This window comes from Nelusetta ayraudi, unplaced genomic scaffold (genome assembly GCF_046127955.1).
Source record: "Nelusetta ayraudi isolate G7.1 ecotype Tasmania unplaced genomic scaffold, CSIRO-AGI_Nayr_v1 ptg000011l, whole genome shotgun sequence".
In the NCBI taxonomy this organism is placed as follows: Eukaryota; Metazoa; Chordata; class Actinopteri; order Tetraodontiformes; family Monacanthidae; genus Nelusetta; species Nelusetta ayraudi.
The window spans coordinates 6,290,205-6,302,331 of NW_027466061.1; the positions used below are offsets into that span (position 1 = coordinate 6,290,205).

At 45.8% G+C, this 12,127-nt stretch overlaps 1 protein-coding gene across 1 annotated transcript in view; it reads left to right on the plus strand.

The window, feature by feature from the left end:
- LOC142884565 (roundabout homolog 2-like) overlaps positions 1–12,127 on the plus strand; it is an 89,307-nt gene that overhangs the window by 65,242 nt on the left and 11,938 nt on the right. The window contains exons 14-19 of the mRNA XM_076020288.1: positions 1,297–1,528; positions 7,957–8,081; positions 8,189–8,360; positions 9,710–9,886; positions 11,344–11,370; positions 11,472–11,511. Of these exons, the coding sequence (XP_075876403.1) occupies positions 1,297–1,528; positions 7,957–8,081; positions 8,189–8,360; positions 9,710–9,886; positions 11,344–11,370; positions 11,472–11,511 (773 nt within the window). The remainder of the gene's footprint in view (positions 1–1,296; positions 1,529–7,956; positions 8,082–8,188; positions 8,361–9,709; positions 9,887–11,343; positions 11,371–11,471; positions 11,512–12,127) is intronic.

Consider the following 12,127-nt stretch of genomic DNA (forward strand, 5'->3'; position numbering starts at 1 on the left):
TGACACATGCACGGTCGATATGCACCCGTGTGCAGGGGCTTCTGGAATCAGCAGGGGCGGAGCTACGTGGTGGCCAGTGTCCACACCACGGCAGGGGCCAGGGTTCGACTAAACGCCTTACACTTCCACACTGCAGCATCTCAGGTCATGTCTTTGTTGATAGATGTGCAGTATCTTTTTGTTTTACGTGTATTTCTGACTTGATGATTGGCTGGATTTTATTCTTGGTGGGAACAAGACACTCAAATAACAATTTTAATGTAACCGTGACACTAGGACAGCAGGAACAAGCTGACATAGGTGTATTATTCATTTTAAACAATAGTAAAGATTTGCTGTTGCCACACTGAAAAATGTAATAAATACAAACTACAACAGTAACAATTAGAATAATGATGAAAACAAATATGTAGACAATTCAGGTATCTACTTATTGCTATTCCTACGCATCTGCATGAAAAACGAGGCCCATTTGCAAGTCATTGTCACGCTTTTGGTTTGTTGCAACTGGTTATTTTGTTTTGCCGCGTTTCAGAGGGAGACACATTTTCTTTGCTTCTTTGTTTTACTCCTCTTAAAAGATGACAGAAGGCTTTAGTGGCTTACTCCACGTCATCCATTCAGTTCCTGCAGGCTGCGTTTCAGCTTGTATCCTCTGTGTGCACCATGAAGATCATGGTTTTGAGAATCTGGGGGGAAATAATGTGAACAGAGCCTTCAGAATGCGAGATAGACATATATGTAATCCTGACTGTGTGCTCCTCTGTTTTTTTTTCCCAGGTAACCAGTGTGACCAGTTTTGACAGTGGTCAAAAAATAATATATAATGAATTTAAATATTATATTTCAACACATTTCTCTCAGACAAAGGGACAAATTATCTTGTATCTTTAAGGCACTGAATTTATTTATAAATGATATTTTTAAATGAAAAGTGCTAATGTAATAAATAATCACTAAAAACTGAAACAAAACCTTGCGCCAGTTGTAAAAACAGTCCTTGGTCCAAGTCTTAAAGACAGATGCGCTTGCAATGACTTGTACCCACTGCATATTTTCTCACTGAGTATTTCGATTCCCCTTTTGTCTCCGCTCCCCCCACTGAAGGTCTTACCCTCGGTTTCATTTCCTGTGTCTCAGCCACTAATTAATCTATGTGATTAATTGGGTGTCCGCCAACTAGGTTCCGATCCACAAAGTGGCCTCCACGTGGACGCGCGACCCCTCCCTCATCGTTTATGCTCGGCTTCAACTGCGATCTGTCCTCTTGTGCCTTCCAACCCCTACCCCCCTCAGGTGGAGAACCCATCCCAGTTCATCCAAGGCTACCGTGTGCTGTTCCGCCAGACGTCGGGTCTGCCCTCCCCGGGTCCTTGGCAGATACAGGACCTGAAGGTGGCCTCGGAGAGGGACGTCACTCTTGCCGAACTGAAGAAGGGCATCGTCTACGAGATCAAAGTGCGGCCGTACTTTAATGAGTTCCAGGGCGCCGACAGCGAGTCCATGACGGCGCGCACCATGGAAGAAGGTAAGGCTTTGCACGTCTCTAGCAGGGAGGCTCGACTGAGCCGCTTTCATTTTTTTGGAGCGCGCTAAGACAGTAACGAATAATGGCATTTCAAGTGTGTCCACCCACGCAGCCGCGCCGCCACAGCGCCAGGGTCCTTTTGTGTGTCAAAACAAGTTTCCCAGGCGGCGCAGCGGGGACCTTTGACGAGCTGGAGTCTCTGTCAGCTGGTGGGTGAAGGAGGAGGAGGACCAGAACAGTTCCACTCGACATAAACTATACCCGCTGCCTGTAGCATGTAACAGCGGACAATTGCTGCTGTCATGTAGCAAGCAGCTAAAAATCTTTTTTGGACAGGAAGGGCATCAACATCTCCGGGGATATACAGTGGTGGGGGGAGAAAGTTTTTGGACACTCCGTACATTTCAAGAGTCGTTCTTTAGATCGGGTTCACACCTATAGGTCGGTTTGCTGGTCTGAATTGTTGTGAATTGTTGCAACTTTTCACTTGGTCCAGTTGGCATTCAACAGGCGTTGACATCTCATAGCAAGAAGGTCAAAGATTCAATCTCGGACTGGGGAGTTTCTGTGTGGAGTTTGCATGTCTCACTGTCTGTGTGGCTTCTCTCCTGGTTCTCTGGCTTCCTCCCACAGTCCAAAAACACAAAGCATGTGAGCCAAATTGGGAACTCTGAATTAGCCATAGGTGTGAATGGTCTTTCTATGTGGCCCCCCAATTGCCTTCGCCACGCAACAGCTAGGATAGGCTCCAGCAGACACCCGCAACCTTGAGTGCAGGAGGAAGCGGGTATAGAAAATGGATGGATGGATGGATATTGGTGCTGATCTGGACTGCACATCAGCAGATGTCAATGACTGCGCACAACAACGGATGGTAATCCTGCTGGTGTTAAATAATATTTCAATGAATGCACATAACGGAAGACACTGCAGTCAGCTTTGTCATCTTATCATTATATCGAAGAATATCATTGAAGGTGATCGACTAAGTAAATTCTGATAACGATAAAAATGCTGATTGTGAATTTAGATCCTCCTTGTGGCCGATGCTGTCTCTGGCAAGTGCAATTGTTAGCCAGATAATCGTTAGTTCAGTCAAATAAAAAGCTCAGCGTGATGACAGCTGAGTGGGTGTTGGTAAAAAGAAAACATGTATTCCTCCTTCCACTGACTTTCAATCTATTAAATATACCGTATGTAATGTCATCTGTCAAGAGACTATGCATATAAATATAGACCATAGAGTTTATCCTTGATTGATAGTCCATATATCCCCTTATTGCAACCCAATGAGGTCTGTCAATTTGTTTTGGTTACCTAAGCCCTTTGATATCAAGTCTTAGCAAGATGAAATTCCAGTCAGCGCTCAGTCGGGATTTTTTATTTATTTATTTATTTTTTCAAGCTCAGGGATCATTTTTTAAGGAGCCCCTTGGTTGGGTTGCGCTCAGTGGTGCCATAACCTGCTGCCCTCTATGGAACTGGTCTTGTGCTCAGAGCGAGCCATGCTGAGGTCATTAATGAATCTCTGTCCCAGCAGAAGCATTAGAGACTATGAGCAGTGGATCAGACTCGATAAGTTACCACAGCGAAGGCCAATTAAAACAGCCACACAGGCTCACCGAAGGTCTTCTTGGGCTGTTGCACATGCCCCGCTTGCTTGGGGGGACCTGGAAACAAGGGCTTGATGAAAGATGAAAAATTAGCTTGATCTGTGGATGCTCCTGAGCCCAGAAATGTGCTGATCTGTTGAGTTGCACGGAGGGAGCACACTCCATCAAAGGCACATTGGGCTTGTAGCCCCTGCCATTGAGAACTCTTCGTCCATGACGTCCATGGGGTGTGTGTGTGTGTGTGTGTGTGTGTGTGTGTGTGTGTGTGTGTGCGTGTGTGTGTGTGTGTGTGCCATCCCACCGCAGTAGAGGAATAAATTGTGCATTAACATTGATGATCCTCACAAAGTGTTGTTAGCAAGAGCGGTGTGACCATAGGCCGGAAGCTCTCTAACATCTCCGTCATCAACACCAAAGACTTTACTGCAACGTGTGTCTCACTGTCAGTGTCTTGTTGTGTGAAGGTTTCAGATAGAGGTCGTCTGGAATAAGGAATGGAGGCTGGTGGGGAGTATAGTTACCATTAGCCCAGCTTTTCCCATCATCCTTTGCACTGCACTTTCTCACACAAATCCAGCAGAAGTAGAGAGAAAGTAGAAAAATGTGACCAGGTTGGTGGAACTGAGGGTGATTCATTGAGTTTAAAACTGGTGCATGGATGGTGATTTGATTCAGTTTCTTTTTTGTATTGCATACTAGCAAAGATCAATCCTAGACGACGTCAGACTGTAATACACAGAGTCAGGCCGACAGTTCACGTGTAGATTAATAAGCTTCAAGTCCCCCCCAAACCCCCACCCACGTCTTTGCGTTAAAAACATCGCACCACAGCGTTTTTGCCCAGGTGTTATGACATTTTGATATAGTTATAATCCCCGTGGCACATTATTGAAAGTGCTCTGCTGTGCTTCTACCTGGAAAGATGATTTATCGCCACACGGCGGGAAGGCAGGAAGAAAAGAGTTTTTCCACGCACTGGCGCACTCTGGCTTCTTTGCGTGTTCGCCGCTCAGACAGGCCCGCTGACGGCGAGGCGACAACTGATTCTTGAATTAATTAGCCTAATTGGTACACTCATTCGACGAACGGGTCATGTTTACCACTTCACACCCAGTATAGCAGTACATTAACCAGCTAAGTGGCTTCCTGTTCCACTGTGCAGCAGCTGCAAACTGAAAAAAGCAAAGCAAAGACCAAAAGAAAAAAGAAAAAACCTAATTGCTTTAAATTGTTCTCCAGCTAGCGAGCTCATCAGTCCAAATATCGGTATTAGTCACATTATTAAGAGCCCACTCTCTGACCTTTGTTGCTGTTCTGGGCGTTCGCTGTAATGTTACCCTCGGTTGTTACTGGTACTGCGGCCATTACTCATCCATCCTTGTTCTCATACATGTGAAAACTGCCGAGCTACACTTAATGGTTCCTGTCTTCTCCCAGCGAGAACGTCTGACTGCAAACCTCTGGAGGCCCATCAGTTTGCTGAAGTAGCGGAACTGAAAATGACATTTGGGAGATGGTGCTCAACTGGCTTGATTGCGCACAGGCTGAGAGTAAACAGAAATAAATGTACGGTTAGTGAAACTATCCGCCTTATTACGGCGCCGGCGGCTGTATTAGAAAATAACTTTGAGGTCGGTGTCGCCATAGCTGCTGCGCCTGGTCCCAGAGCTGTGCCCTCCTTTCAGCCATGCTTATTCAAATTTTGATGGAATGGATAAAATGTGCTACATTGAAGCTGCACATAGAACCCAGATCTTGAACATTTAATGTTTGTTATTTTTTCTGGCTGAAGCTTTTTGCAGCTGCATAATCGTGAGGTTAATAACAACTACATGGTCGGCTCGATTTTTTTTCTCCAATGTTTTTTAATGTATTTTTTAATTAATGCTTTTTTTTTAGAAGTAATTTGTCAGAGCACAATTTTTAACGTGTGGAAAGCGTGAGATCTTAAACTCAAACGTCTCGAATACGGAGGAGTTCTTTTTACAGGCACACAGAGAAAACTGGATATCCACGTCACTGTACGCATTTCAAATATTAAGGTGTCCCGATTTATCTGTGTTCTGTCTGAAATCCCGAATGTTACCAGGAGGCTTAAGTGAAAAGTAAAACTACGAACACTCCATCAGTGCTTGTAGAGTGGGTCCAGTTTGGTTTTGTTCATTCATTTATTAATGTCTAATTTCGCCTCAGTTTCGTCGAAATTCACAATGTGAAGGATCGACCGGAAATTCTGACCCAGACAAAATCATTTGAAGCCTTGCCACATTGCAACTCCCTATCAATCGCCTCTTGACTTTAATATCTGGCTGCCGGCTCAGCAAAGACGTTTGGCATTCCGAACAGTGCAATCACCGCTGCATCAATGGAAACATTATATATTGTGATATAAACTGAATCCCTGTATTCTAATCTGCATGATTTGGTTTGACAGCGGCCACTTCAGACAGTCGATACGCGGGCGGCTGAATTTCCAAACTGAGCTGATTTAATATGTTAAATGTGATAAAAAAAAAAAAAGAAAAGAAAAGAAAGAAAGAAAGAAAGAAAGGAGTGAACCGTGTCTCGTATGGCATATTTGATTCCTTTGTTCTCCACGGGCTGCCGAATGTTTCGCTGACACGCCATATCTGTTTGGAGGTTCTCATCTAAGCAGAAGCTAAATCATTCAGTGCTTGTTTCATCCTCGCCGCATTAAGGAAAAAAAATCCATTGTTGATCCATTATTTATGGGATAGAGTGAGTCGGACAGCCGATGGCAGTCGTCGGAGCGCAGGAAGAGGTCGGTCTGTGGGTTTATTCAAAGATTCCAACTCTACTCGTCCCGCCTGTGACCTTCGCCACGTGTTGATTGCTTTTTCTGTTTCCCTGCCATTGTTACCCATGCAGCCAATCCCATCTGGATAATTTAAGTCACAGTAATAATGTTGCACTCCGTCCAGGTGGCAACGCAGGAAAAAAAACCCTCATAGCCCACCTGTTTTGGCCTCAGCGCCTTGCTTGCATTACGCCGCCGACCGTTATTATTTTGTGGCTCCTTAATTGGGTTCAGAGTGGTTATTCCATCCACTCACTCGGAACATAATGATAGTTTTAATGGGAATCATGGAAAACGGCGTCCCAGAGCAGTTGTGCAGTCCATTCAGGCCGGGGATGGCGATTTGCTCGGTTGCATCAACATGGTGTCGGCCTCCCACTGGCAGGCGAATGGCCAATCTGTTCTTGTGAGCCATCAGGCCAGTTTGGTCTATTGAAAATGACCCATGAAAAAGGAAGTTGGAATTTGGCACCAGGGTTGGGAGAGTGGGCGGCTCAGCATTATTGCTGAGGTGCATGAATATTAACCATTTAATTTGTTTGTCTGTATCTCCAGAAAGGACATCAAGCGTCCAAGTGTAAGATTCTGCCTTAACTATTATAAAAAAGAAAAAGAAAAACATAACCTGGAACAATTATTGTGGGTTTATTAATGCTTTGACTTTTGCTTTAGTTTAGTGGATAAACAAGATTTATCTTAATTCTCATTCTGTAGCATTCTGTAGCACTGAATAAGATGCTGAATCATAATAACACTGTGGTCTAATCCAAGTCATAGCTTCAGAACTGTCTGTTCTGTTGATAACTTAGGTGATAGTTTGTTTTCGGGTCTTCCCACCCAGTGAAATTTAGGGCAATGCTAAAGCTTAAAATGTCTGAGTGATTTCTGTTGGTTCTGCTTGTTTATGAGTCTGCCAGAGAGCCTTTAGCAACTGTCTGAGACAGCATACGGGACATAAATACGCCTGTGGAAGGTTGTCGATGGAGTGTTTTCGGCTGTGTTTACAAATAACTAGTCAATAACAGCGTCTCACAGACTACACAATTGAAGCATAGTATAGTATAGTATAGTACAGTATAGTATATGTACTTTTGCTGCCAGTAATTGTAACCACATAACTGCCATTTTGATCTCTTCATTGAGGGCTGCAACCAACTTTTGTCAATATCTTGAATCCAGCCTTGAAACATTCATGGAGACATAAATGTTAATTCAATCCTTTTTTTGTTTGTTTGTTTGTTTGTTTGTTTGTTTGTTTGTTTTACAATATAAAACTAGTCTTTGCGGCCGATCAAAATGAAATCCCTTTCTTATGGCAACACCTTGAGACTGTCAGCCAATGAAAGGCTACTTTGTGTTACCTTGCCATTACAGGCAGACTGCAGGCCATCCATTCACCAGACAGCTTTCCATCCAAGTGCAGATGGTCTAAATCCATAACACTCAGGCTCTTTGTGAGTCTCCTCGATGTTGATAACGTTTTTTCCATTCAGATGTGGTGCGCAGACTTGGATTGGTCTCCGGGAAGCTTACAGCCATCCATGCTGTCTTAATTGTTTTAATCCATCGCAGAAGTGGTATTTGCCACTGGGCACTGGCCAGTCTTGCCAGTCTAGTCCAAACGGCTGTGTGCAATAAAAGCACAATGTAGGACTGTTATTCGCAATATGGGTAACTCTTAATGCCTGCAAGATTAAAAAAGGAGGGAAAAAAGTCTTGAGCACAGTCCGGTAAAAGATTAGAGTTCTTTTTTTGGATCCTGTTGCTTTGCTGAGAAACAAAAACTCTCCCATTAGGATGCGAGATTGTGATAAAGTGGTCCGGTTCGCCATCTGCCACGTTGGCTGCGAAAACACGCTTTGTTGCATCACTTTGCTATGTAAACACATACGGATCCAACAGTGTGAGCGACGAGCTCCCCTCCCGCTAAACCATTTTATTCCTTCTCTTTTATCCCCGACGTTCAACCTTTGCATTTCTTCTCTCCCTCTCGTCAGCGCCCGGCGCCCCCCCACAGCAGGTGACGGTGTTGACAGTGGGGAGCCACAACAGCACGTCCATCAGCGTGTCGTGGGACCCGCCTCCCTCCGACCAGCAGAACGGCATCATCCAGGAGTACAAGGTGGGACGGTGCTCGGCGGCAGGAAACCTCAGCTGGCCGACGCTGTGCTGTGACGCCGCGCAGCCGTGAACCTGTCTGAATCTGCCTCTGTGTCTCATCTCCATCAGATCTGGTGCCTGGCCAACGAGACCCGCTACCACATCAATAAGTCAGTGGACGCAACCATCCGTTCAGTGGTGGTCGGCGGGCTGCAGGCGGGGGTGCAGTACCGCGTGGAGGTCGCAGCCAGCACCAGCGCAGGGGTGGGCGTCAAGAGCAAGGCCCAGATCATCATTTTGGGTACTGGCACACACATGCACACACACTTGGAGTCAAATGAATTGACCTCATAATGTCAGAGGTGGTGGCGGACGATGGGGGCGATTGGGGGAGGATGGAGGGGGGGGGGGGGGGTCTTCATTGCAGATCGCTGCGGAGAAAATGATTTATCAACTTGCTGCACGTGAAGAAATGAAGATTGCGCTTTACAACGCAGGCGTCCGCCAAGGAATCAATAGCCTTTCATTAAGTGCAGTGTCTGGTAACACTGTGCCAAGAACTGTTAGCCGTGTCAATAATCCCCTTCAGAATGTGGGCAGCTGGCGCTAACAAAGTAGACAGTGTTTTTGCAGGAGCTTATCACATCTTATCAAATAGCTAAAGAATGCCCAGACTGTATATAAGCCCAGAATCAATATCTCGGGGCCTCGGCCAGCTGCTCTTCATCGGTGACTCCTGACTGATATATAATAATGCCCTTAACACGCAGAGAAAGGGAAACACAGACCTGGCGGGGCCCCCCGAGCTTAATGATGGGGGGGCGGGGGTGAGGGGCAAGGTTGGGGTGTGTGTGTGTGTGTGTGTGTGTGTGTGTGTGTGAGAGAGAGAGAGAGAGAGAGCAAGAGAGGGGAGGGGGTGTTTCCTGCTGGAGACTGTGAATCTAATTTCACAGCACAGTAGCCGCAACAGAAAATCAAACTCTGTCAGAGCTGCTCTGTCAATCTCGTGTCTCGCAGCTCAAGTTGATAAGTGCACAGCTGAATTGATTTACTCTGCCCACATATTGGATGCCCTGATGCTGTTTTTTTTTGTCACGTTTTTTTTTTTTTTTTTTTTTTTGCTGGGGGTGTAGGAAGGGGAGGGGCCATCCCTGCGGTCCATATGTCTGGATCTTTGATATCTGGAGCCTTGATTAACAAAACAATCACTTGATCCAAAACATGCATTTTTTTTGGTCTTATTTTACCTTCAAAGTGACAACATGACAAAGCATCGTGGACTATTGGCTGGTTTAGTTTATAGCCATCCACACTGAGTGTCCACTTTTTTGTCTTCTAGCTCGCATGATGAAAATGAAATGGATTTTTTTTTTTTTTTTTTATCGTAACTAATCATTGAATTTTCATTTGTTTGCCCGTTTGTCTTGAGTCAGTGTCTCTCTGCCCGGAGCGCGCTTAAAAAATTCAAAACAGCCACGTCAAAGCAGAAAATGCAATCAAAAAAGAAGACAAGTCAAGATTTAACCCTGTTGTTTTTTCCCCCATTTTTTTCTTGACTCACTCATCCAAGACCGACTATCCATGCGAATCTGTTTGATTGTGCTCACGTGGTGAAGCCGAGCTCACCGGCCTGTTTCCTTCTCTCCCCAGGTGCAGAACTGAGGGACATAATGACGGGATCGGACGACAACAACAGCATCTCAGACGTGGTGAAGCAGCCGGCCTTCATCGCCGGACTGGGGGGGGCCTGCTGGATCGTCCTCATGGGCTTCAGTGCCTGGGTGTACTGGAGGAGAAAAAAGAGGAAGGGACTCAGCAACTATGCAGGTGAGGAAAAGGGAAAAAAATCAAGCAGAAGAAGAAGAAATCAATTTACATGGTTCTGCATCAACACAAAGTCTGAAAGCGGGCGGCGCCGGGCCGCTCCCTCCTCGAGAAACTGCTGTCGCTGTAGACGGCGCTCCGTCAGAGCGACCTAAAGAGCAGAACAAAGGAAATATATTCAGCACGGATGGAAATAGGCCCTATTGACTTTAATTCACTGTGCACTGATGTGCATCAGCTGTGCGCGGCTCCATCAGTGCCTCAGCTTAACACTCAAATACATGCAAGCGAGATAAGTAATTTAACACTCCCCTCCATTACCGGACCGCGGTGGGCGTTGTTTGCACATTAACAGGGAGGCACGTCCAGGTTTACATCTGCAGTATTCTGCTGCGAGTCAAGCAAGCGGCCGCGTGTCATCGGCAGGAGCTGCCGCTGTGGGGGCCACGGGGCGGCGCGCCTTCATTTCCTAAATCAAGAAGGGATTTAAGCGACGGAGCGCTGCTTCTCTGATCTGATCTCCTCTGTCAACGCAAACTGTGGAGTTCAATTCTGAAATTCCTCCATTAAACTACAGAACCGCGAAGACGACTAACACACTCAGTCCTTCTCATGTAAAATAGTGACAAAAACGTCCCTTGCGACACTTAATCCACTCTGCTAATGTTTTTTAACGTTTGGGTTTCTTTTCCTTTTTGATCACTCGCTTTTTGTGCCCTTAGGCACTCAGTTCTTAGTGCAATCTTGTAATCAATCCCTTTGTGATGTCATAAAGGGCACTGATGCTTCCTCTGGGTTAGTTCCCAGGTATCTGTCCATCTTTTTTTACATTACAAACACATCGAAGGTGCAGCAAAACATTATAAAATTTTATTTATTTCTGGGCTGTAAACAGAGGGCTAAATATGCTGTTTTCTCCTGAGGTATTTGACAGATATTGACGCAGAGCTGTCGTCTGAGATGGAAAAACGGCGCACTGACAACGGATATAATTTGTTGTTTTTTTGAAACAACCCATCTGGCAGAAGCCTCCTCTCATTCCATTCCAACTTCCCCCCCATCCTCTAATTCTAGTTTGGAGTGGGGGTGGGCAGGGGTGACTATTAAACGGGCCGTTGCGTCTGCCCTCAGGGGGGCCACCAGGGGTCAGACGTGTCACCTTCACTTGAACTTTATCCCAGTGGACAATCAGCTTATTCTCTGTAAATGATGGAGTGCGGTGCTCAGATTTATTGCTGCCCCCAAGTTGTGTGATGAGATCATTTGGCCGACACACAGCCGGTGATGGATGGACAAACAAAGCAGAGATGAAAGGACACACTCCTTATTTTCACACTTAATTTAATGGCCATTTTGCTTCTTTTTTTCTTCTTCTTCAAACGGCAGCATTTTCTAAATATGAATGATTCATGACTGTCTTATCTTCCACTCAAACACATTTTCTCTCCTCTGAATTGCAGTCCAGTCCTTCACCTTTACTCGCGCCGGTGAGTCTCTATATTGAAAAATCAAAGCAATTTGCCTCCCCGGGTCCTTCAGATTCTGTGTTTACTTCTTTTTTTCCCCTCTTTTCCCCTTTTCCTTACAGTGACATTTCAAAGAGACAGAGGCCTCATCAGAAACGGAAGGTAAGAACGCAAACGTGGGCCCTGCCAAACAGAAAACCTTGGACGCACACGCTGGGGACTGGCTGTGACGGCCGGCCCGCCCCTCACGCTGACGAGATGCTAATTGTAACACCTGTAATGACGAGGTCGCTCCCCCGCCAACCCAATTTGCATACGCGGCGAGACACTGGCGCTAGCTCACGTCGGCGCAGGATTGGCCGTGACGTGCACTTGATGAAATCATTAATCACCCTGAGATGAGTGCGACCAGTGACTGATGACATTTCCATACTGCTCAGGCTCCGCCCACTGCTGGACCCTTTAAGTACGGTGGCCTTGTGTTTTCCAGGGGGTGCTTGTCGCGCGAGGGTTACAATACCATAACCTTTTTTTAAAATGATTTTTATTGTCCACCTGCTCTCCCTCCATTCCCCCGTTTTGATGACGGTGCCATTTCGAAAAGGTTTTCGCAGCAGAGTTCACCGCCGCGGGTCGAGTGGGAATGTAGCGGCAAAATGTTGGACCTTGACACTTTGACATGTCGGCCAAATGGAGGCCTATTTTTGTACGCAGCAATATAAGAGGAAATGCAATGAAAAGACGAGAAGAGCTTTTGCGTTGCGTTACATTGTAATGC